Raw genomic sequence first — 25,893 nt, forward strand, 5'->3', positions numbered from 1 at the left:
TCAGCATGAAGTCTGTTCAGTTCATTCCTGTTTGGCTCAGTAACTGAATCACAACTTTCTTATTGCCCAGTAAGATTCTACTGTGTAAAAACACTAATTTTGTTCCCATTCTGTGAAATTACCCTTTTTTGTATTTATTTATTTTTTTACATCCTGACCAGTCTCCCCTCCCTCTTCTCTTCCCAGTCCCACCTTCCATCTCCCCTTTCCCTCCCCATCCATTCCTTCTCCCTTTCTCTTCAGAAAAGGGCAGGCCTCCCATGGCTATCAACCTGCCAAGCATATCAAGATGCAGTGAGACTAGGTACCTCTTCTCCTAGTAAGGCTGGATGAGGCACCCTGGAAGGAGGAAAGGGTCCCCAGTGCAGGCAATTGAGTCAGAAACAGCCCCTGTTCTGTGTGAGGAGTCCCATAAGAAAACCAAGTGACCCAACTGTAACGTACCTGCAGAGTACCTTATACAACTGCAACATACATGCAGAGTACCTTGGGGTCAGTTTAGTCTCTGTGAGCCTCCATGAGCCCAGGTTAGTTGGTTCTGTGGGTTTTCTTGTGATGCCCTTGACCCCTCTGGCCTGTGAAGTTATTTCTAACTGGTTTCTTTCTTGTACACCCCACATCTGCTTTCCTAGCAAGTCTGCCAGATATAACCTCAATCTAGATGTTTCCACACAAATGGCTATCCAACTAGTCCAAGCCAAAGTGCCGCTTTCTTAGCTCAACCTCCTGCTTTCCTTATTGACTTCCTTCAGCTGGTTTCCATACATTACTTCCTACCGTTCTCTCTCTCTCATATTGGATTAGCCACTCTAGTCTGTAAGTCTGTCAAACTCTGCCTGTCCCAGAGCTTTCGCAGATACTTACATGCTTCTCATCACGTGTCTTCTTGTCATCTATGCTGACTGGTTTCCTGTCAACTTGACAGCAGCTGGAGACAAATTTAGGAAGAGGGATTTTCAATTGAGAAACTATATCTGTAAGATTTGCCTGTACACAAGCCTACGGTTCATTTTCTTGATTACAGATTGATGTAGAAACCAGCCCATTGTGGGTGGTGCCATGCCTGGGCAGGTGGTCCTAGGTGTTATAAGGTGGAGGCTGAGCAAGCCATGGGGAACACGTCAGTAAGCCCCTTTCCTCCATGGCTTCTCCTTCACTTCCTGCCTCCAGATTCCTGTCCTGTTTCAGTTCTTGCCCTGATTTCCCTCAGTGATAGACTGTCACCTGGGAGAGTAAGCAAAAGAAACCCTTTCCTCCCCAAGTTGCTTTCGGTCATGGTCAGTAATGACCCTGAGACATCATCTTAAAGGCTTGTTTCAAAAACCAGGGATTTTTTTCCACAGAGAAACCATCTCCACCCAGCCTGTATATAGTGTGAGGCATTTACTTCCCCTTCTATGCTTGTCCCTGTCTACATTATAACATTAAACATTTCAAACTGACTATGGGCATTTGTATGTACATGTGCAAGGATACATACGGGTATGAGCATGCATGCAGATCAATATATGTACATGTGCATGCATGGATAGAAACGCATGTGTGCGTTTGTATGTGTATGCATACAAGCGTGTGAGGGTGTGTGTGTGGGGGAGGGCTGTTGTTTCTTTCTCAGCTCCATGGAGACACATAGAAACTCTTCTTGCTTTATTCCTGTGCACTCCACAGCATGCAGTTACATGTTTGCCCTGAGAGACTAAACGCAGAGACAGTGAATCTCTTCTTTCTCCTCCCTCCTCACTGCAGAGAGGGAAGCATCGTTGTGGGCTATGAAGTAACTGGCTCCAGTAGCACAGCTGAGCTCCTGTCTGCCCTGGAGCAGGAGGCAGAAGAGGCACTGGTGGCCCTGGAAAGGCAGTTCTCTGTTGAAGACGGCTCCTTCCGAGTGTTTGGGAAAGGTAAAGCTGGTTCAGTCTTTCGCTAGTCTTCGGACTACAGATGCCTAGTTCCAAGAGAATCACTCTAAAACCCACTTCCAGCAAAAACTGGCAGCCTCCCCCCGCCCCCACATGACTCAACCCCAGCTGACTCTCTGTAGTTACTAATTGGAGATCTGAGCATCTCAGATAAACATCTTGGAACACTGACCTCACTACAGGCTGTGATAGGTGTGACTCAGCACCGCTTTGCCGGTACACACAATGAAAAAGCCTCGGAGCTAAGAGTGGTTTTAAATCCATCATTCAAAACCCCGGGCAAATGCACATACCCTCCTCTCTCTACGTGTTTAAAAAATACCGTCTTAGTTCATTTCCTCTTGCTGAGGTAAAATACCTTGACGAAAGCAACTTAGGGGAGATAGGGTTTATTTGCCTCATAATTCCGGGTTATAGTTCAACTTTGCGGGAAAGTCGAGGCAGCAGGAACTGAAAAAGCTAGTCACGGTCACATCAAAGTCCAAGATCCCGCCCATAAAATGGTGACACATTCAGAGTGAGTCCTCTTAGCTCGGCTAAGAAATTCCATGGCAAACCTACCCCTTCACCATCCCAATCTAGATAAGCCCTCCCTGAGACTTCCCTCCCAGGTAATTGTACATATGTCAAGTCAATGTTGATGATTAAAACAATCCATCACGCATTTTCTTCCTTCCCTTCCCTTCCCTTCCTTTCACTTCCCTTCCCTCCTCTCCCCTTCCCTCCTCCCCCTTCCCTTCCCTTCCCTCCCCTCCTCTCCCCTTCCCTCCTCCCCCTTCCTTCCCCTTTCCTCCTCCTTCCCTGTCCCGTCTTCTATTTCTTGGGAAGAGAGTCTCTCTCTCTTTGTAGCCCAGACTGGCTTCCAATTCTCAAGCCCCCACCCCAGCCTTCTGATTCCCGGGATTATAGGTGTGCACCAGTATGCCGAATATTTTTTTAAAAAATTAATCAGACTCAGAATAATCAAGCACATTTATGGGATGATAATGCACTATTTTGAGAGCTACTGACATTGTGTTATGATGTAATTAGCACGTCTATCACATCAAACATTTATGATTTCCTTGCAATGCAAACAGTCAACAAATGCTTTCCAGCTAATTTGATATGCAGTGCGCCGCAGCCCCTGAAAAGGAGGATTCTTGTGAACTTGTGGCGTAATGGATGAATCTAGATGACATTAGGTTAAATCCAATAAACCAGACACAGAAAGATCCATACTGTCTGATCTCACTCCTGTATGGAGTCCAAAGAATCTGTTGGTCTCACAGAAGCTGAGAAATGGCATGGGGTCCTCAGAGGTTGTAGAAAGGAGGCAAAGGGGCGAGTAATGGAGGGGCGGGTCTACAAGAACTATAAGATGCTGATCAGGAGGTGTGCAGCTAGCGATAAATGTTGGGTATTCATTTTACTTTTGAAATTTAGCCTTAGGAGTCTTTGGTCATAGCATCTGTCAACATCTGTTCACCCAGCAAATACTATCTGATATGTCAGACACAAAACAGAAAACTGGAGAAATCAAAATTCTAGGCCTTGAAGACCTGGCTTCCAATAATGCCATCTCCTGGTGCCAGCCGTAGGAGAATATACTATTAAGGGTATATGGCAATTTTGAAATAGGTAAACGGCAGAAAGGATCACGTACTGGTGACAATCACCCATCTTCCAGTTGCATTATTACTCTTTGTTCTAGCAAAGATTATCAAGTATTTTCTCCCTCCCACACATGCTTGTGTGAACGGCATGTGTATGCATTCAAGTACGCTTGCATGTGTATGGGCACAAGTGTGTGTGGGCACATGTGTTGCACATGGAGACCCAAGGTTGGTGTTTGGTGTCTTCTTCAGTTGCTTTTCACCTTGTTAACCAGGCACGGTCTCTTACTGAATGTGGAGCTCATGGTTTCCAGCTAGTTTGGCTGGCCAGACGGATCTGGGAATCCCTTCCTTATGTCTCTCACATGCCGATAGCACTGAACGTAGGTGTGATGCCACACCCACTGACTTTCGTGTGAGCTCTGAGGCTCTGAACTCTTGACGCACATGCTTGCAAAGCAGGTGCTCAACACATTGAGCCTTTTCCCCTGCCTCCTAGGATTTTCTCAAGGGACTGCATCTGTCCTTGTTTTTACGTAGCACTAACCGGCCAACAGCCCAATAGGAACAACATTTCTGGCATTGGTCAGATACCTGGAAGAAGGAGCCATCCCCTAACAAGAGGCATGAGGAGGAAAGGGGAACAAGGATGGACATCAGCAATGCACCTGTACTTCCACATTTTCCCTGGTTTTAAATCTGCAAATATAGCTTCTAAATTGCTTAACCCTGCAAATTTGTTGTTGTTGTTGTTGAGTGCTAGAATGTTCTGGAGTCATTTCTTCCTGTGTCGGTTATTTTCCAGCCCCGTGTAACAGCGTCTCCTTTGGATTCGGGTCTGAGGATGATGAATATACTCTACCCTGTAGCAGCGGCTTCCTCGGAAACATCACCATCAGGTGTCAGCACTCTGGGTGGCAGGTCACCGAGGAGTACTGCGTGCTCTCTCAGCTGGCAGAACTGAAGAAGGTGACACCTTTTTAGGAACTTGGCAGTTTGACTTTCACAGTGGGCATCACCCAGAGAGTGTGGCTTGGTAGAGAGTCAAATGTGGCTGCTTATATCTTTAGGCAGAGTGCAAAAACATGCGGGCTCTGCCGGGCCTTGAACCAGGGCTTGTGAGCGTGGCAGGCAGAGCCAGAAAATGCCTGAGTTGGTGGTTTTGTCTTAGCAGGGTGAAGTCCCTCAAGGCTGACAGATATGATAGATGCTAAAACAGCAGCAAAGCTATCTAGACTTGGAAATCCAAGAGGCCTTGGAATTGAAAATTAGGGGGAAGCTTGAGTCAGGGCAATATACTTAATGTAAGTGAGATTATACAATTATCTCCTGTTGGAATAGTGAGTAGATTGGATGGGGGGGGGGTAACCCATACAACAGGCCTTGCATTTAAACATAAATATAATATAAATATAAATGTAAGTATTCAGGAAGCAAATGACCTTGGTCCATCTGTTAACAATAATAGTGAGCTAGAAACAGGGTTGTTGATTCCTCCCGATGCTGTGGCTTCCATTCTAGTTTTTTGAGAGAGAGAGAGAGAGAGAGAGAGAGAGAGAGAGAGAGAGAGAGAGAGAGAGAGAGGAGGAAGAAAAAAAATGTCAGGAACAAAAGAACTGAAACCACAGGGAAACATGTCTTCTAGACTGGCTCAGACATTGCTCTTGTAGCGGACCTCCATTTTGGGTAGCGCTTCTATCCCAGCCAGCAATCCTTCCTCCCATGACAGAGAATACCAAAGAGGGCTAACTGTCAAAGCATCCTGGAACAGTTGCTAGTCCTTTCAGCTCTCTGTGTTCCTCATCTATAATCTGAGCAGTTGACCACTGAAGTCTAGTCTTGCCCTGTCCTTCCTTGCCCCAGTTCTGAACACGGCAATAGTTAGAACTTATTGATCCTTGATGTGCGTACCCACTGAGAGCAGTACAAGGAGGTTGGGTGGGATCTGGGATCCTGGTCAACTTGTCCTGATGGAAGCAAACACTCCTGCTTGCTACTCTCTCAGTTATCCTAGCAAAACAGAAGTAGATGGGCCTGGAAGGAAGAGGTGACACTCTAAACCCAGTAACACAGTGGGAATTGACCGTGTCCAGTAGTCATATTGGCATATTTGCCCATCTCTCTGCTCACTCTGTACAGAAAGCATAGGATTAGCCCTGGCAGAGTTTGGTACTGGCAGTACCACTTTTAAATGAATACTCCACTCCTTGCCAAGTCACGAAATCTTAATCATTATCCATCTTCCTATTATTGAGATGATGATGCATTTGAAAATTTTTTCACAAAATTTTTTCATGACCCAGCTTCCTTAGAACTAAAATATCAACAATAATACTGCTTCCGCCAAAGAGTGTTTAAGAAGCTCAATCAACAAATTCCTATTTGTCATTATTAAGCATTTGGCCCAGGGTCTAGAACATAGGAGTCCCTGAACCACAGCCATTTTTTTTGTTGCCGCTACTATAGAGTTACCTGACGATACACTGCACTGTTTGCTCTGTAGCCAAGACGTCTGATTTAAATCTAACGATGTACAAGCATTTCTGGGTTCTCCCCTAGAGCATCATCTTTCTTTCTTCTTTCTAAGAATTTCAGTATGTTGTCAAGCAATGCCACAGAAGCAGACGTGTCATCTTTGGTACAAAACCTTTCTGCCATCGTTCAGCAAAGCCCGTCCACCACGGCTGGGACTCTGGCTTCTGTGGTGTCGCTCCTGAGGGGTGTGTCATCCCTGTCCCTGAAGAATTCTTTAACGGTGTCTAATGTGACCCTGCAGGTACAACATTTCTACACTATTTATTTAGCATATTTTTAGGCCGGGTCTTACAATGTAGCTTTGGCTGGCCTGACATAAAATACACAGGTCAGGCTAGCCTCGAACTCCTGGAAAGCATCCTGGTTTCACCTTCCAAGTGCTAGGATTGTAGGCCTATTCCACCACACCCAAGTGGAAGGTCTCATTTCAAATGCTACGTCATGTAGGAAGTGAGCCTGGATGATGGGGAAACTCAAGAACAACAGGGAAGCCATGTAGCAGTCCCCATGTGAGTTTCTTTGGTGTTTCCACAGTATGCAGTGAACTCAGGATCAACAGACTCATTTCAGATCTGCCCATGAACAGGTTGCTTGGGAAGGTTCAGGCTAGCGGAGGGGGTAAACTCCTTCACTATTGAACATGGGCGTTAATATTTGATTTCTTCCCTCCCCAGATCCCATAGTAGGGATTGAATCTAGGGCCCAATGCTTGCTACACCCCCAGTTCTTGACGTATGCAATCTATAGTTTTTCCCTGTGACTGTGAGCCACCATGTGGTTGCTGGGAATTGAACTCAGGACCTCTAGGAAGAGAGGCAATGCTCTTAACCTCTGAGCCATCTCTCCAGCCCTCCCTGTGACTGTGAATTCTGACCTTAATAGTGTACAATTTAAGAACTTCTTTCTCTTGCTGCTTTAGTTTAGATATTTAAATTACAATGGCATGATGATATTTGGTCACCATAAGAATGGCTGTGCAACTAATTTGTTTTGTCCAATAGAGTCTCACTGGGGATACAAACCACACTTAAGGGCAAGCCCCATGTGCTTACAGGTTCTTTGAGTATATATTATGCTCTCCCGTTTTGCATTTTTGTGAGATTTCTGTGTGTGTGCGCGCGAATGTGCATACACCTGCGTCCTTTTACATTTCTTATGCTTTTTCTTTGTTTTTTGTTTGTTTTGTCTTAGTCTGGATTATTTGTTTTTATTTTACCTTACTTTATCTTATTGTTATTATTTTAAATGCTTGTTTGTTTTCTGATGAGAGAGAGGAAAGGGTGTGGATTTGGGTGAAAGTGGAAATGGGGGAAACTGGGGGGGGGGGAAGGCAACAGAATGTTTGATTAAAAAATTGATTTTCAGTAAAAAAAAAAATAGAAAAAGAGAATGGCAGTGCACGGCCTAATGGCACAGAACTGTAATTCCAGCGCTTGAGAGGCTGAAGCAGGAGGATTGTGGATTTGAGGCCCAATATGAGTAAGGGCTCTCAGAGACTGAGTCATCTCCCCAGACAACAATTCAACACTGCACTGTTTTTGAGGCTCTCTGTTGATAGGCTGAAGCAGTAAACAACACCAACAACCCAGGAATTAAAATCTGAGCATCCATACCAAGAATTTACAAGCCTCTCCCCGTTTTTGTTAAGATTGAAAATAGATGTTTTCATACACTATGTCTTGATTGCAGCCCTTTCCTCCTCTGCTCTAACCAGTTCCTCCCACCTCTCCTCCCGTCCAGATTCTCCCTCTTTTGGGCTCTCATCAGAAAAGAACGGGGCTCTCAGGGACAGTAATAAAATAAAGTACGATGTGATAAAAAAAAAAAGCATATTCTAACGTTAGCGAAAGAAGCAAAGTGGGGGAGCTGTTGGAAGTCATGCATCTGTCTTTGCGCTGTAGCGTGTTCACCAGGGCAGTTGTCTCTCCCCATGTAGCATGTTCACCAGTGCAAGCATCTCTCCCCATGTAGCATGTTCACCAGGGCAGTTGTCTCTCCCCATGTAGTATGTTCACCAGTGCAAGCATCTCTCCCCATGTAGCATGTTCACCAGGGTGGTCATCTCTCCACATGTAACATGTTCACCAGGATAGTCGTCTCTCCCCATGTAGCATGTTCACCAGGGCAGCCATCTCCTCTCCCCATGTAGCGTGTTCACCAGGGCAGTTGTCTCTCCCCATGTAGTATGTTCACCAGTGAAAGCATCTCTCCCCATGTAGCGTGTTCATCAGAACAGTTGTCTCTCCCTATGTAGTATATTAACCAGTTAAAGCATCTCTCCCCATGTAGCGTGTTCATTGGGGTGGTTGTCTCTCCACATGTAGCGTGTTCACCTGTTCTCCCTCCATCTCAGGAATAAAGATAAAGGAACGTGCGTGGTGTACAATGCTCTTGTTCCTCCATGCTGAAGAAAAGTCCTACTGTGATTGCAGATTACTTGGGTGACTACTCTGGACCCAACTTTAAAAAGTCATTTTATTTATTGTGTGTTGGGGGGCATACACCATGTGTATGGAGACCAGACGATCACCTGTGGGAGTCGGTGTTCTCCTTTAATCCTGTGGGTCCTGGGAATTGAACTCAGGTCACCAGGATTGACAGCCGACAGACACCCTACCCGCTGAGGTATCTTATCACATTGACCCAAGTTTCTTTACCCAAGCACTTCTACTGTATTGGGTGACAGAGCTGATGTAATTCTTGAGTTTTACTGTGGTCCTCAACCCGCCAATTCTATGACCACTTCCCCTTAATAAGAGCGGCCGTCCACTCTCAGCTCTCCAGTCTTGGGAGACCTAAACTGACTTGAACTCTCGTGTTTCAGAATGTCATCAACATAGCTGATCACATCCTGGATTCGGCCTCCATAGCTAACTGGACGATTTTATCCCAAGAAGACAGGAGCACCAGCTCCCAGCTGCTGGAGGCTCTGGAGATCACCAGCATTCTCGTACCTGCCAGTGATCTGCCTCTTCATTTTTCTCGAACATTCATCGACTGGAAAGGGATTCCAGTGACCCAGATCCAAAGCACACAGGGTTACAACTACCAGATTGAAATGAGACAGCAAAATACCTCTCAGCCCATCCAAGGTCACGTGCTTATCAAGCCAGATCAATTCCAGAAACCCCATCCAAAGACTATTATCAGCATGACCTCATTGACCTTTGGGAGCATTCTACCCACCACCCACAGTGGAAGTGCACAGATCAACGGGCCTGTGATATCCACTCTTATCCAAAACTATTCCATCAATGAAATTTTCCTGAACCTTTCCAAGATAAAGGGAAACCTGAGCCAACCTCATTGTGTGTTTTGGGATTTTAGTCACTTGCAGTGGAGTGATGCAGGCTGCCAGCTAGTTAATGAAACTGCAGACACAGTCCTGTGCCGATGTACTCACCTGACGGCCTTCTCCATGCTTATGTCACCCCGTGTCCCCTCCTCGGTTGTCCCTGTGGTGAAATGGATCACGTACATAGGATTGGGCATCTCCATTGCAAGCCTAATCTTATGCCTGATCATCGAGTTTCTGTTTTGGAAGCAAACCAAGAAAAGCCAAACCTCATACACGCGTCACGTTTGCCTGGTGAACACCGCCCTGTCGCTCTTAATTGCTGATGTCTGGTTTATCGTTGCTGCCATTGTGGACCCCACCGCCAGCGCCTCTGGCGTCTGCGTAGCCGCAGTGTTCTTCACCCACTTCTTCTACCTTGCTTTGTTCTTCTGGATGCTCGCCCTTGGCATCCTGCTGGCTTACCGCATCGTCTTCGTGTTCCATCACATGGCTATGCCCGCCATGATGGCTATAGGGTTCTGCCTGGGCTATGGGTGCCCTCTCCTTATATCCATCATCACCATTGCAGTCACCCAGCCTAGCAACAGCTACCGAAGGAACAATGTGTGTTGGCTTAACTGGTCGAACGAGAGCAAACCTCTCTTGGCGTTCGTTGTTCCTGCATTGACTATTGTGGCTGTGAACTTGGCTGTGGTGCTGCTGGTCCTTAGGAAACTCTGGAGGCCAGCGGTTGGAGACAGACTGAGTCAGGACGACAAGGTCATCGCCATCCGCATGGGAAAGAGCCTCCTCGTTCTGACCCCACTGCTAGGGCTCACCTGGGGCTTCGGGATAGGAACGATGGTAGACAGCCAGAACATGGCTTGGCACGTTCTTTTTGCTTTACTCAATGCTTTCCAGGTAAGAACAATAAGAATGTTGTATTATGGATTCCTGCGTAATAGGCTTTCTGTAGCCCAATAATAGGTTTCTCTGATGATGCAGCAAGCCAGATCAAGTTGAATTGAAAAAGGAAAAGAACAAGTTTATTTGAGCAAAGCAACTCTTGAGTGAGTTTTCCAGTCCCAGAAATAGAGGCAGGAGAAGTCACACGTGTGAACTAAAGCAGTCTGTAGGTGCGGGGTGATGGCATGTCCATCACAAGCTGAGCTTGTGCCCAATGGTCAAAAGCTGAATGCTTTAGTTGGGGACTTGGGTGGCTTCAGGGGAGGAGCAACTGCCGCCACCAGGAACGGGGGAACTGGGCTTTTGGTGCCTTTTCCTTGTTGGCGATTCTGTGAGAGGGTTTGGAGGGAGAGAGAGAGAGGCTTCTCAGACCATGCCGGTGCAAGCTGGAGGTTCCAACCAGACACTATCATATTCCTAGAGAGCTAGGATTGGTGGATGGAGGTGATCTCATCTCCCCAGCTCTAACACAAAGTGCGTGGAAACAGAGAGAAGACAAACCCATCCATTTCCCCAGCAGTTCATGTCGTACCAAAGCAGCATTCTGAACTTTCCCAGTAACCTATGGCAGAGCTTAAATCTATTAGAGTTCACTTACCTAATCTCTTGGGGTTGACTTGATCCTCATCCTCTCATAGAAATCTCTGACAAAGCAGAGAAAGAGAATGACTCATAAGTACCTGTTGGCCTTGATTGATACAAAGCAAGTCCCGAGAATTTAATAAACAGAGGCCAGCAACCCGACACGAATAGGCAGATTTTGCAAATGACAAGTTCGTGGAACATAGCTATGTCCGTTAGTACACATAGGTTCTATGGCTCTTTTCTCTCAATAGCAGAGGAACTGAAACAGATGGTATGTATCTTCCAAAGCCCCTAAGACTTACAAGATAGTCTTTACCCCCCTACAGCCAAAAACAAACTAGCTGATCCATACTACTAAGGATGACATTTATATTCCATGGTCAGAGAGTGTTCAGAGTAAAAGCGAAAAATAATCCTTAGGTTTTGATATACTTGAAGAAAGTCTCCTGCCATTTTATTGCAGATAAGGTAGGACCACCTGGGGCAATGACTCAGGGAAATGCTGGTCTTACTTTCAGGTTCTTTTCTCTCCTATATCAACTGTGTGCTTAATCTCCCCATCCCTCAGTTCCCTCAGCTGATAAGCAAGGACCACAGTTCTGCTTATAGAACGATTTTGAGGATTAGGAGCGGTAAATCAGCAGCTGGCACAGTGCCACAGACTCAGTAAATGCTTTGAGAGTTCCCTAGAGGTGATGCACCAGACAACACAGCAGTCCTCGTGCAGGCGGTGGTATAGATGTAGTCACAAAGAGCATGCTCCCAATGGTGTCAGGGCTTGAGAGCCCTAGGAAGAGCAGGCTTGGGAGTGGCATGCTATTTGACAAGCACAGATGAAAGGTTCTCTGAAGGAGAGGAAGAAAGCTTTTGCTAAGACTTGATATGAGACATACTTGAAGAGCAGATTACTCATAGAGACCTTGTTCCTCCTCCTGGGCATAGGGATTCTGAAGTGCAGTGCCTGGTGCCATCACATGTATGTGATAAATGCTTACTAAATGCTTGGTCTAAAGAAAGACTAAGATAACGGCAATCATTGGGCCGTTGAATGACACCATAGCGGAGGATAAAGTTCCACCGGAGTTTACACCTTCATTCATTCAATCCTTTGCACATTAACATACTCATGACAAAGCATCTGTGAGCACTCTGGGATGTGCCAGGCACCGTAGAGCTCACGCTATTCTTGCCTTCCAGAAGCCTATAGTCCAGCAGGAGGGCAGAGATGAAAGCAAGCTCACGCTGAGCATATAGTGCATGCCTATAATCCTAGGGCTTACATGCCTGCAACTCAGGGGTAGAGGCAGAAGAATCACAACTTAGCGGCCAGCCTGGGCTACATTGTAAGTACCAGTCTAGCCTGGGTTATAGAATTTGGCCTTACCTTCAAAAAGAGAAAAAAATTCAACATTAGAATATAAGGTGTCAAACAAGGTGATAAAAATATATAGATTACTTCTTGTCTGGAAAAGCAAGCACAATATAATACATATGACTTACTCTTTGCTTTGGTTGTTAAAGGGATTTTTCATCTTCTGTTTTGGAATTCTGTTGGATAATAAGGTATGTGTATATTCATTTCTCCCTTCATTCAGTATTGCAGGCATATTTAAAAACTCCCCCTCCAGTTCCAAGGCCTTTGTCATATACATGATGGGTACTTAGGTAATAAATTCTATAATTACACAAAAGGCAGAATCATCCAGGAGACAAAGGAATAAGCCATCCTTGCTGATGAAGTATATAGATTCGTTCACAAGTAAAGTGAACATCACAGCAGAGAGAGAGAGAGAGAGAGAGAGAGAGAGAGAGAGAGAGAGAGAGAGGAGAGGGGGAGGGGGAGGGGAGAGAGAGGAGGAGGGGAGAGAGAAAAAGAGGGGAAGGGCAGAGAGAGATAGGAGGGGAGAGAGATAAGGAGGGAAGAGAGGGGGAAGGGGATGAGAGAGAAAGGAGAAAGGGGAGGGGAGAGAGGGAGGGGGAGGAGAGAGAAGAGACAGAGAGGGGAAAGACAGGGAGAGAGGAGAGAGAGAGAGAGAGAGAGAGAGAGAGAGAGAGAGAGAGAGAGAGAGAGGCTTTTTACAGTTGTTCTTTCTAAGCCTGGTATTGTGAGTACATATCTATAATCCTAGTAACTCAGAAGACTGAGGCAGGAGGATTGCAAGTTTCAAGCCAGTTTGTGGTACACAGAGAGTTACAGACCAGCTAGAACAGTGAGATTATGCCTCAAAAGCAGGCAGGAAAATCTCTTTCTAATTTAAATTATGCTCTGGCAATGGATCAAGGGTCAAAGTGCTTTCTGAGGGAATTAATTCTCTTTTGTGCCTTGACTTCCTTTGCCCTTGCCCATTCATTTAAAATATGTGGAAAGGATATAACATCCACATTTCCACGCTGTTGAATTCTCAGTGGTTTCTCACATTAAACAAAATTCCCAACAAAGGACTATTAGTCTTAGTGAAAGATAAATAGAAAAAAATTATAAAGAACCACATCTCTCCATTTTTCCTCCCAAGCAGCAAGCAGTTATATTAAGAAGTAAAGGCAGTAATTGATGTTTTAGTCAGAACACAAAAAGATTTTATTATTGGGTCTGGAGTTGCTCTTTCAGAGGACCCAGGTGTGACTCCCAACACTCACATGATGACTTAACAGCCACCTATACCTCCCATTCCAGGGGACCAGATGCTTCTTCTGGCCTCCATAGGCCCTGGGCATACACATGGTGTACAGACATGCATGCCTAAAACACTCATACACACAAAAGAAGCATGATTAATAAAAACTCAGTGGGAGAAATTGGGGTTCAACCTGAAGATCCGAAAAGCAAAGCAAACAGTCACTGCTTACCTCGACCTCAGCCCGAAAATGGCCACCCTTCCTCCAGGAATCTCAGAATGAGACTGAGGCTGAGAGCTGTCTCATCCCATTTTACAATCCTCTCTAGGTCTGGGATTAAAGGCGTGCACCACTGGGATTAAAAACTTGCACACTGCCCAGTTTCTATGGTAACTAGTGTGGCTACTGGGATTAAAGGTGTGTTACCACTGCCTGGTCTATAAGGCTGACCAGTGGGGCTGTTTTACTCTCTGAGCTTCAGTCAAGTTTTGTTTATTAAAATACAAATGAAATGCCCCACTACACATAAATCAATAAATAACACTAAAAAATAGAAAAGATTTTCTTGTAAACCCATTTGTCATATATTACCACCTGTTTACAGACAGGCAGTTTCCTAAAGATTATAAAGGTTGTCACATTCCTACCACATGCAAGTTAGGAAACCCTTCTCTCTGTGGATAAACTTCCCCCCAGCAACGATGGCCAGATGTTCACGTGTTCCTATGTTAGACCCTGTTGCTTCACGTTCCATTCCTGTCTTGCATCTCGGGAGCAAGGTTGTGAGAGCCGTCTACTGTGTGCTTGTGCTAATGGTCTAGAAGTGTTTCTTAGAAGCAGTGTTGATAATTAACAGCTTCAAAGGGAGCTGTTTTCCTAGCACGCTGATGCCGGATCATCTGTCTCTTTTCGTCATTTTTCCTGCTTTATGCCCTGACAGCTGCGGCAACTTCTGTCGGACAAGTTGACTCCATTAAGTTCCTGGAGGCAAACATCAAAGGTAATGAATGACCTTCAACTCGGAGGCATGAAGTCCCAGCTTTGTGTTTTTCCCTCTGTTGTCTGTGGTTAACTCACTTCTGTGCCAGGCCCTTATTTTTCTGGCATCTTTACTTGGTATGATGCCCGGCCAAGGCTGACGGATAGATAGAGAGCTACAAAAGTCAGGAGGGCCTGGGTAACTGCATAGGAAGGCTTGAAACCTGTGAGACTTCTGGTGCTGTGTCAGGGCTGTGGAGATGTGGCTCTGTGCTGCCGCCAGCCACTGGTGTGGCCAGAGAGTTCAGAGACGCCGTCAGCTCTGTTTTAAGGTGGCATTCTTAACACAGAATGCAGAAAAGACTCACAAGGCAGGCCAGTACGAAGCAGGGTTGGAATTTGTTAAGAAAACCTGCTAAGGCAGATTTAAGCCTGGGCATGAAGGAAGGGGAGGGAGGGCTAGGAGAGTGGCACACAGTGGAGCAGGGCCTCGAGAAGGCCACATGTGGCATCTTAGCATCTTTGCCTCCTGCTGCCACACCCCCGACCTGATATGACGATAATGGACTCGCCCTCTGAAACTGTGAGCAAGCACCAATTCAATGTTTTCCTTGATAAAAATCACCTTGGCAATATGAAATGAAAACAAAAGCAAGATTATGGGCTGGGGAGGCAGCTCAGTGGTTAGGAGCACTTGCTATTCTCTCTGAGTTTGGTCCCTAGCACCCACAGGAGGCGCCTCATAACCATCTGACACTCCAGCTCCGAGAGATCTGACACATTCTTCTGGCCTTTGTGCACACCCACGCACACGTGGTGTACTCACACACGCAAAACAAAAACAGTAGAATAAAGCTTAGTTCAGTGAGGACGTCATCCTAGGATGTCCTCGATCTTCATTGGGAGAAACCGCTGCTCTGGATGTAAGGAGCACAGCCCATCCTGGTCACTGTGCTTTGACTTGGACCCCACGGGCTATAGGTGCGAGGAAAGTTTCGTAGTGACTCAAAGAGGTTCATCCAGTCTGTGATTTCAATAGTATGTCTTGAACTCAAATCACGGGGGCCAGAAGGTGTGAACTAACGTTGTTAGGTAGTCTCAGGAAAAGGAAGAAGTTACAGGAAAGAATACTTATCAGTGAATAAATTGGGGCAGGGCACTCCCTACCCTTCAGAGAAGGAAGTTGGTGTTTTCCTCATTGAAAACCTAAGACAGAAAAACATCCTCAAGTGAAATGAAAAAAAAAATAGAGGCAAAGGCTCCAATGCCTGGCAGTTTCTCCCTGCCACGTCAGGTGCTCACTAGACAATGGTGGTCACTGAGCGAGGGCCTGTTTCTTCTGCGTCCACGGCCCCTCCCCATTTTGATTCAGGCTAATTAGATATTTTTGGTTGTCTGGTTAAATGAGTGTTCTTCCTTCACTTCCTGTTTCTGTGATAGACTATCAGAAAAAAACAGGGAAGGGTTTGTTTGGCTCACACTCCTAGCTCATTTGTTAGAGTGCAGTCAAGGTGGCAGGAGCCCAAAGCAGCCAGCCTACGGTCAGGAGCAGGGGAGGGGAGGAGGAGGACGAGGAGGAGGAAGAGGAGGAGGAGGAGGACGAGGAGGAGGAGGATGAGGAGGAGGAGGACGAGGAGGAAGAGGAAGAGGAGGAGGAGGAGGAGGAGGAGGAAGAGGAGGAGGAGGACGAGGAGGAGGAGGAGGACGAGGACGAGGAGGAGGAAGAGGAGGAGGAGGACGAGGAGGAGGAGGAGGAGGAGGACGAGGAGGAAGAGGAGGAGGAGGAGGACGAGGAGGAGGAGGAGGAGGAGGACGAGGAGGAAGAGGAGGAGGAGGAGGAGGAGGAGGAGGAGGAGGAGGAGGAGGAGGAGAGAACAGGAGCGTGTGCTCAACTCACCTTGTCACTTTTACACAGCTCAGGGTGCGTCATTAATATTTTCCCTCACAGGCACACCTCTGTGTCAGTCTAAGGTAGATAAGTATTGAGATTCCCTTTCCAGGTGGCCCTGGCTATGTCACGTCAATAATCAAAACTAACCCACACAGTGGTTGTCTCTTGATCTGTCTAAGGGAATTTGAATAAAAAATAAAAACCCCAAGTACTCAGATTATGGATTATTAGAATGTAGGGCTAGGGAAAAAAATGGCTCAGTGGTTAAGATCTCATTAAGGTCTTGCAGAGAACGCAGGTTCAGTTCCCAGCCTCCCGCACAGGTGTTTCACAAACCAGCTCCAGGGAGTTCGGTGACACCTGTCGGCCTCTGTGGGCACTGCACTCTTGTTCCCCTACACACAGCCATATGCATGTAGGCAGCATCGGAAGCAATAGCATTGAAGATCGGGAGCCTGGTGAGAGACAGGATCACGAGAAAGGAAGGGGGCAAAGTATAAACACAGGACCAAAAGCAGTGGGCTCATTAAACTCGTGGGATTTGGACAGCAACTGAGTGAAGATAATGGGAGGAAGAGGAGTCCCAGGGAGACTCATAAGCAAAATGAAGACAGCAAGAGTGTCCTCTTGTTGGCTCGGAGGCCTGTCTGAATGAGGGACCTGAGCAGCAGGTTCAGGTGGGGGTAGGATGCTGAGAGGTCACCGAGAGAGGGCGAAAAGGTGATGGAGGGGAAAGGACACTGAAGATATAAGAAAGACATGGCAGAAAGGATGGAATAGGAAGCCAACAATGTTCTCGGCAAGGACCATCTACTCTGTGTTCTACAGAGGTTGCTTGGCAGACAGGTGTTGGTGAACCTGTGTCTCCCTTCTTAGTTTAGCAGCCATGTCCTATGGAACGAAAGCAGGAATGGAAAGGATTCCTTCCTGTATTCCTGATGCTTGGAACAGTGTGCAGCAAGCCAAAGCTCTCAGTGTGAGAGAATGATGAATAAATATTAACAAATGGAAAATCTAAACACTATTCTACTTCCTAAGAAGTGCTTGTCTTTGCTTGAATCATTTTATTTCAGCTTAGTGGCTCAGTTTTAATTTTAAAAACATATTTATTTTTATTCTATGCATATGACTGTTTTGACTACATGTATGTAAGTATGTTCACTATGTTCATGTTTGATGTTCACCAAGGCTGTGGTCCCCTGGTGCTGGAGATACAAATCCTTGTAAGCCACCATGTGGGTGCTGGAAACTGAACCCCGGTTTTTGGAGAGGAAGCAATAAGTGTTGCCAACTGCTGCACCCTCTTTCCAGGCCTGTGATTCGGTTTCTAAATTATCACAGCCTCCAGTGTCTGTCTACCTATATGCAATGGATTACTCACAGAGCTAAATGCTGAGTTGTACAAGAGTAAGGCAAAGCTGTACTAGGTGCTTTGTTTACAACAAACAGTAGCTCTTTCATTTCTGGTAGCAAAGGTAGAAATCAATGAAGTATAAGCATGGGTATGAAAAGGGATATCGTTTCCTTCAAAGCCACTTCCTAGTTGGTTCCTGGAATTGTAAAGGTACAGAAACACGGTTCATTTGGAAATGAACTCAGGCATTCACAATACTTTAAAAGGCAGATGAAGGAATGAATGAGTGACTATCCTATCTCCTTTAAAATAGAATCATAGCCTATGCACATGGAATTAGAGGTTGTTAGTGACACCAAGAGTCAGGAGATGAAACATTGAAGACAGACAGAGTTCATTAAGGAATAATACAAGGCACTCTCAGGCATGATCACGGAGAAGGGCAAGAGAGATCACTGTGGAAGACCACGCTCTTAAGGGGTGAGATTAGGCAAGAGACAGAGAGACCATTGTTGAAGAAGACACCCTCATCAATCGGGCTTAACAGTTTGAGGGCTGAGCTGTGTACAACAGCCAACAGGACCACTGTGCCAGCCTGTATGCTTAGGCAGCCTTTGTACCCTTCCATAAAGTCGCTGGGACTGATAGCTTCCTGGCTTGGCATTTTCCTATCCAAGGATTGCAAAAGGTAAGAAGAATGAGGCAGTCATGCGGGTGGCGGTGCATGCCTTTAATCCCAGTAATAGGGAGGCAGAGGTAGGTGGATCTCTGTGAGTTCGAGGCCGGCCTGGTCTACAAAGCGAGTTCCAGAACAGGCTCCAAAGCTACACAGAGAAACCCTGTTTTGAAATAAATAAATAAATAAGATTTATAACCAGGCTCCTTGTTTGGTGGTAACTTTAAGATATTCTGGTTTTGCATGAGGCCATGCTGTCACCCATAGTCAAGACAGAATTAAGAGCCCACTCTTTGACTGTGTGGCAGTGCATGTCTTTAAGCTCATCCCACCACTCAAGAGGGAGGGGCAGTATGCTCTTTATGAGTTCCAGGCTAGCCAGAGCTACAGTGAGACCCTGCCTCAAGAACCAAACCAAACCAAAATAACACCACCAAACACCAACATCTTGCAATAGAGCAGATTAAAAGATGTTAAAGAATCCGGGTGTGGTAGCACACACCTTTAATCTCAGCACTCAGAGGCAGAGGCGTGAAGATCTCTGTGAGTCCAAGGCCAGCCTGGTCTACAGAGTGAGTTCCAGGACAGCCAGGGCTGTTACACAGAGGAAACCCTGTCCCAAAAAACAAAACCAACCAACCAAACAAACAAAAAAAAAACCAAAACAAAAGGAGTTAAAGAAAATTGAAATAAGTCTATAAAAATGCCCGTGTTTTCCCAAGGGGAAGTATCTTCCCTTGATGAGCCAAAATAAAGATACCTCCACCTTATCCTTAGTTTAGTCTATAGCTATCTTTAAAACTGTTTTTGTTTGTTTTTTGAGTCAAGGTTTCTCTGTGTAGCAGCTCTGGCTGTCCTGGAACTCACTCTGTAGACCAGGATGGACTTGAACTCAAAGAGATCCACCTGCCTCTGCCTCTGCCTCCCTGAGTGCTGGGATTAAAGACATACGCCATCACCCTCAGTTATATTGAAAATGTTAAAGACTAGTAACTGCAATGCTTTTTTTCCTTCTAAGTGTTTCCTCAAATTACTGTGTCAGCAGGAATATAGGGCGTGGGTTCCCAAACTATATTATAAAGGTTCATAAAAGAGGAACCAAACCTGAATGACCTTCAAGTCTTCTGATTTCTGACTAGTTACCCAACATAAACTCCTTTTTTCTTGTGCAGCAAAACTCCTCGGATATAGTTACCAAGTCCAAATGCTTAAAGCCATTCAGCATATTGCAACACAAAGGTGAGTTAAAATACAGCCAAAGACTGTAAAAGGTAAGAAGAGCGATTTTCAGTAGGAAGAGAATCTGATAGTAACTCTTAAAAGATGGCAGTACCACAGGGCCATACATCTGGGTTGTGCTCAGGGCTGATAAAGCAATTCTGGGAATTTATATTCATAGGCATGTACACACACATACATACACACACACCACACACACACACCACAAACATACCATACACACACACCACACACACACACACAAACATACACAAAACATACCACACACGCAACATACAACACACACACAACACATGCCCCACACACACAACCCCCCCACCCCCACATCCCTGCAACATTGATTATCAAGATCCTAGGGTTGAGGAGTATGCTTAGACCAGCCCCAGCTAACCCCTTGCCTCTTATGCCAGCTGCTGAGCAGACGGCATGGGATGATGGGCTTATGTTTAATGATGGACACCTATTATTTTCTAAACTGACCTGGGAAAGGGAGTCGTGACACCTCATGAGGTTGAGAAAGTACTGAATTCATACACTGATGTCTACTGGAAATGCAAACATTACGGGGTTACTCTACTCTTGGAGGAAGAAGTAGAAGAGATATATTGTGTTTCAAGCTAATTTGTAGTCATACTTAAAAGCTTCAATCCCATTTTACATTGAATTATGACATCATTATTAAATACATTTAGAGTCTCATCAAAAATATTTAAATTCTAGCTGTGGAAGGCTTAGTTCTAAGTGGGACATCTGTATTATATCTTCTCCTCTAAAAGCTCAGGGGTCATCGTGGGAGAGGAGGCAGAAGGATTGTGAGAATTGATATAGTGGGTATCTGTTCCAAAACAGTATTTGCTGGACAGGCAGGGTCATTGCATGCATAAAATCACAGTGGCTGTGGCTGCATGCACAAGAGCTGCACAGAATCAGTGCAGCCAACTTTCACCATCCACGGAGAAAGGGTTGATGGGAATCCCCAGCTGAAGAGCCAGTTTTTCTTAAAGTTGTGGTCATTGAAAGGCTGTCTCTATTTGTTACTTTTCTATTTCTGTGACAAAATATCATGACCAAAGAAAAGTACAGAAGAGTTTATTTGGGTTTGTGGGTCCAGAGGGTTAGAGTCCATGATGGTAGAGAGGAGACAGCAGGTGGCAGGAACTGGATGCTCACATCTTGAACCACAACTGGGAAGCAGAGAGAAAGAGCGTGAATTAGAAATGACATGAATCCTTAAAGTCTCAAAGTTCATCCCACCCAGGGACACACTTCCTCCTATAAGGCCACACCTCTTCATCCTTCCCAAACAGCACCACTGACCGGGAACCAGTGTTGGCATGCCAGGGCCTATGGGGTACGGTCTCACTCAAATGTCCACACTGCACATGTCCAGTAGATGGCGCTACATCTCTGCACATGCAGAGACTGCATAATGAGCTCAGTGGATTTTCAAACAGCACATAACACTGGCAGGGAAAATTGGAGAAGGGGGTGAGAATGGGGAGGATTTGTTCAACATTCATTATTTGCAGGAATGAATTTTTCAAAACAATAAAATGGTTTAACGAAACGGGGGGGGGGGGGGAGTACTTAAATTCCAGACACAGTTCAAGTGTTGGAAAAAGTGCCTACCCCAGTGCCTTGCTTCCTGTTTTCACTGCGTCCAACTGGACAGACCTCTCCAGACATTTGTTTCTCATCAGTGGGAGCGGGGTGGGCAGGGGCCGAGAAAGACAGACAACTTCCAGGGCTCTTTCCTGCAGACGACACACTGTGTTGAAGTCTATGCTATCTCATTTTCCAGCAGTAACTGAAAACCGTGGTATTTTCATCTGTTGGGCTAGATAGCGGCCAAATGTAGGCTCCTGTGGTGGCGGTGGAGGGCTGTCCTTCTTAACCAAGCAGGCATCGGCTGCAGTTTTCCTAAGCGCATTCCCAGAATCAGTACCAGTACAGTCTGTAAGCTTATTGTCACTTTTATAGTAGAATCAAAATAGCAGCAATAATTTCCCTTGTCTTCTTTTCCCCCCTCAGGCACGTATGCCCTTTCTCACACTGGAGATTCATCCAATGAGATCACATTAACCCAGTTTTTATCAACGGAATAAAGATAGGAGTCATAATCAAGGACAAGATCTTCTTCAGAGCCACCTGGCAGAGAGACACGCAGGGAATCAGATGAGATTTTGTGGCTTAGGAGCCTGAGGATAAAAATGGTCATGCTGGGGCTGGAGAGATGGGCCAGTGGTTAAGAGTACTTGTTCTTGCAGAGGACCTGGACTCAGTTCCCCCACCCACCTGGTGGCCCTCAACCATCTCTTCCAGAGGATCTGCTGCCCTCTTCTGACTTCTGTGAGCACTGCATACATGTGGTGCATAGACATCCATGCAAGCAAAATATTCATACATGAAATAAATAAACCTTTTTTTTAAAAAAAAAAAACAACAGCAAAAAAAAATAAGTGACTTCAGTGGTTCAACCCTGCCTCCTTTATCCTTAATTAAATAGAAATGAGATTAATTACAAAGTGGGCTAAGAAGTATCTCACATTGTTTATCCAGAAGACAGGACAGTGACTGAAAACGCCTCTGGCCATTTTCTCCAGCTGTGAGGGAAAGTAAAAACACCAGTAATATAACACCATACATTTACTAGACTACCTGAGCAAACAAGCCAACCCTCCCCCCCAGGTGGAGCGCATAATTCGATTCATCCCGAACCCTAGGCAAGCAAGATGGTTTGTAGAAGGAGAGAAGATCTGTTGGCTTAGGGGTCAGGCGGTGAATGACACAGACTAGGTAAGGAGCTTATGCATGTCTTAATTGTAATAATGACTTGTCCTTGCAGCCACCCATCAAAACATGCTGCGCACCACATGGAGTTCATTGTCAAGAAGGCTTTTAAAGGCAAAAAGATAGGATAGGTACGGGACAGAGCAGTGTAGTTGGTTCAAACTCAGTTTAAGAAAAGATCATGAGCTAGGTGGTGGCGGCACACACCTTTAATCAAAGGATCAGGAGGCAGAGGCAGGAAAATCCCTAAGTTTCAGGCCAGACTGGTCTACAGAACAAGTTCCAGGACAGCCAGGGCTACATAGATATACACACAGAGAGATGCCCTGCCTTGAAAATCCAAACCAAACCAAACAACAACAACAACAAAAACAAGAAAGAGAGAGATGGAGGGAGGGAGGAGGGATGGAAGGAGGGAGGAAGGAAGGAAAGGAAGGAAGGAAGGGGGAGAGAGAGAGAGAGAGAGAGAGAGAGAGAGAGAGAGAGGACTCACATGATGGAGAAAGAAAGCTGATTCTCACAGGTTGTTTTCTGAGCACACAATGACCATGGCATATGTGTGTGTGCACAAATATCACACCTGCACACACACATGCACACACAACAAATTAATGCATAATTAATGACTTTTTCTAAGAAGAAGAAAGAACAATGAGAGTCCCTGACCCCTCCCTAGGCCAAGTGTCCAGACAATTGTCCCTGCCCCCCAAATCTTGGAAGCAGATTACATGAATAGGTTAGAAAAGTTGGGTCCCTGGGACCAAAAGTTAGAAGAAGTAACTAAGGGAAGTATTGCTACCATCCTGAAAAGAAGGGACCGAGTGACACTTACAGACAAGCAAGTCTCGTGTTTTCCAGGCAAGAATCCGAACAAGCATCTCGAAATATCTAATTCTATCAGGAGAGAAGAGAAGACCAAAGACACTGGCTTCGGCCAGGTGCTGACGATCGATCGTCTATCCAGATCATCCCAAGGGGAAGCCCGAGTTATCAAACTCCTCCCCAGGATGCCCAGTCAGCTTTCTGCATTCTGCTCTGGGTGTAAACAAAGACCACCAGGAGTTTCAGACGAGCCACTTTCCAGAGTCATTTCTAACTTCCTAGTTCATCCTTTCGTGGACATTCAAGTGGAGCTCTCCCCTCATCCTAGAGCCTTCTTTCTGCAGCAGACAGAGACCGTCATAGAAACCCGCATCTGGTCAACACAGACTCGTCGGTGCCCATCACCAACCAATCCACAACAGTGCCACACCCAAGGCCCAGGGAACACTGCAGAAGAGGGGCGGGAAGAGCACGGGAGCCTGAGGACCTCTGTCTTTCCACCCCTCTTCTCCTCTTCTGCAATGTGGGGGTGGTAGGGAGGAGGAATCTGGGAGGAGTTATGTGGAGGAGGGGAGAGGAACTACGATCAACAGATATTGCATGAAACTCTCAAAGAGTTAAGGCAAATACTATGGCTTTTGTTGTTGTTGTTGTTGTTTTGTCTTGTTTTTTAACGTAAAAGCCAGACATGAATTCCTTCAACTCCACTACACATGCGCAGAACAGAGTGAGTATCCGGGTCCTTCAGACCAAACAGAGAAGGTAAGGCCCAGACCTCCAGTGGCCTCTGGGATCCACAGCAGCTTGACTGTGCTCCCACTCTCCCGCAAGGGCCTTTGTACTCATCACTCATGTACGCTGCATGGGTCACATGTCAACTGAACTTGCTTCCTCACCCTGCAGCTCCCTCCAGCCCACACTCTGCCTTAGAAGCCTTTAAGAATTGAGCTGCCCTTTGTCTTGTGGGCCCAAAACTTTGCCTTTGGACTCCTGCTGTGGCCTGTTGCCTGAAATGAGGGGCACTCCCACCTCATGCAGCAAGTTCAAGCCCCAAACAGACAGCATGCAAGTGTGTGTGTGTGTGTGTGTGTGTGTGTGTACGCACGCACACACACGCCTACTTACATGAATGTGTTCTCCTCTTTCCCTCCCTAAAATCTCATAATATACCCTCACACAACTGTGATGTAAAAGCAGAAGAGGGGCTGTTTGGGAGAGTGGAAAGCATAGTGTAGAGGGAACCCATTTTTTGTATGCTAAGTAAAACTTTAATTATTATTTTTAAATGTTTATTTTAACTTTTGTTTATTTATTTATGGGTTTTGTCCGCATACCACATGTGTGCCTGTCAGAAGAGGGTGTCAAAGCCCCTGACACTGGAGTTACAGATGTGGGTGCTGGGAATTGAACTTGTGTCCTCTGCAAAAACAGCAAGTGCTTTTAACCCTGAGCCATTTCTCCATCCCTTGTAAGGCATTAATTATTCTTAATTAAAGAAAATGTAATTTTAAAAAACCAGAGGTTGTTTGGACTCGGCATAGTCTCTATGAAAACTCTGGATTTTTTTTTTCATGAGGAAGAGTCAGTTTATTTCTCTGCTATTTCCAGAGCAAACGAAGAGGCTGAAAGATGGCCACTCTAGAAAGGTGGCCGCTAGAAAGTGACTCAGTCCAAAGCAGGCTTCAGCAGAAACTCCCAGATCCACTTCCTTTGGTTCTTGGGGAAGACAAGGGGACTTTTGCAAGAAGGCTGCACAGTTAAACTGCAGTTACCCACATTAACCTACAGGGGGAAGGCTCCGACCAAGAAACTCAGCCACCTTGACAGCCTCACTGGCTCTGACTACCTCTCTGGCTCACAGGAGTGTAGGGTGGGGTGGGGTTAGTGCTGCTATTCTGGTTAGGAATGGAGCAGCACCTTTGCTGGGTTTACTAGGAGAGCTTAGGAAGCTCAGAGCACAATAGCTCAGCTGAGTGCCAAACAATGTCTTCCCCCACCCCGTTTGTGCCCCAGGGTGCTGGGAAACAGTACGGACCCCTTCTTAGCAAAGGAGGAATCAGCCACAGTCTGCCAGCAGCCTGTGCAAGTGGGACACGCCCTGGACATCTTGTGTGGATCAGAGTTAAGTCAAAGCCCTTAGGCCACACGGTTGGAGACTGTCTTGTACTTTTCAGATCTGACTGCTTGAAAAGAAGTAATTTGAAATTTTTGTAAGGTTTGAGCTTCCCCTACCCCTGGAGTGGCTGTCTTGCTCTTTTTGTAGGTTCGCTTTTGTTCCTGTTAAGAATAAGAGCAGCTTCGCCGGCGCAAGAAATCCAATAAGGTCAAATCAAACCAAATCAAAATGCCCATCGTTTTATTAAGGATGACGCTTTCGGGTGGTGGAGCGCGTGGCGGGGAGATGGGACAACAAGATGCGTAGGCCGACCCGAAAACCACGTGTTCCTCCTCTAGGAGGGGTCAGGACCTGGCATGCTGGGATTTGGAGTCCAGAGCAAAGCAACTCCCAGGCCAGGGGCTGGGGCTATGCTCCCAACTTAACAGTTCCTAAGGCCAAACAAGTACAAACAGGGGATTTGCAGTATAAACAGAGATTTCTAATTCAAGCACTGCCCGAGAGAGAGGCAGAGCTGCTGACCATTAATGCCTGTCC

At 45.9% G+C, this 25,893-nt stretch overlaps 1 protein-coding gene across 4 annotated transcripts in view; it reads left to right on the forward strand.

The window, feature by feature from the left end:
• The window catches only part of Adgrf1 (adhesion G protein-coupled receptor F1), a 53,773-nt gene extending 30,969 nt beyond the window's left edge, over positions 1–22,804 (forward strand). For all 4 annotated transcript variants that reach the window (XM_075980667.1, XM_075980669.1, XM_075980668.1 and 1 more), the window contains 8 exons: positions 1,747–1,898; positions 4,317–4,480; positions 6,099–6,287; positions 8,871–10,244; positions 12,396–12,437; positions 14,431–14,490; positions 19,562–19,628; positions 21,660–22,804. In XM_075980667.1, coding sequence (XP_075836782.1) covers positions 1,747–1,898; positions 4,317–4,480; positions 6,099–6,287; positions 8,871–10,244; positions 12,396–12,437; positions 14,431–14,490; positions 19,562–19,628; positions 21,660–21,733 — 2,122 coding nt within the window. In that variant the 3' untranslated portion in view covers positions 21,734–22,804. The remainder of the gene's footprint in view (positions 1–1,746; positions 1,899–4,316; positions 4,481–6,098; positions 6,288–8,870; positions 10,245–12,395; positions 12,438–14,430; positions 14,491–19,561; positions 19,629–21,659) is intronic.
• Positions 22,805–25,893: the final 3,089 nt, after the last annotated feature.

The sequence above is a fragment of the Microtus pennsylvanicus genome, chromosome 7 (assembly GCF_037038515.1).
Source record: "Microtus pennsylvanicus isolate mMicPen1 chromosome 7, mMicPen1.hap1, whole genome shotgun sequence".
NCBI lineage: Eukaryota > Metazoa > Chordata > Mammalia > Rodentia > Cricetidae > Microtus > Microtus pennsylvanicus.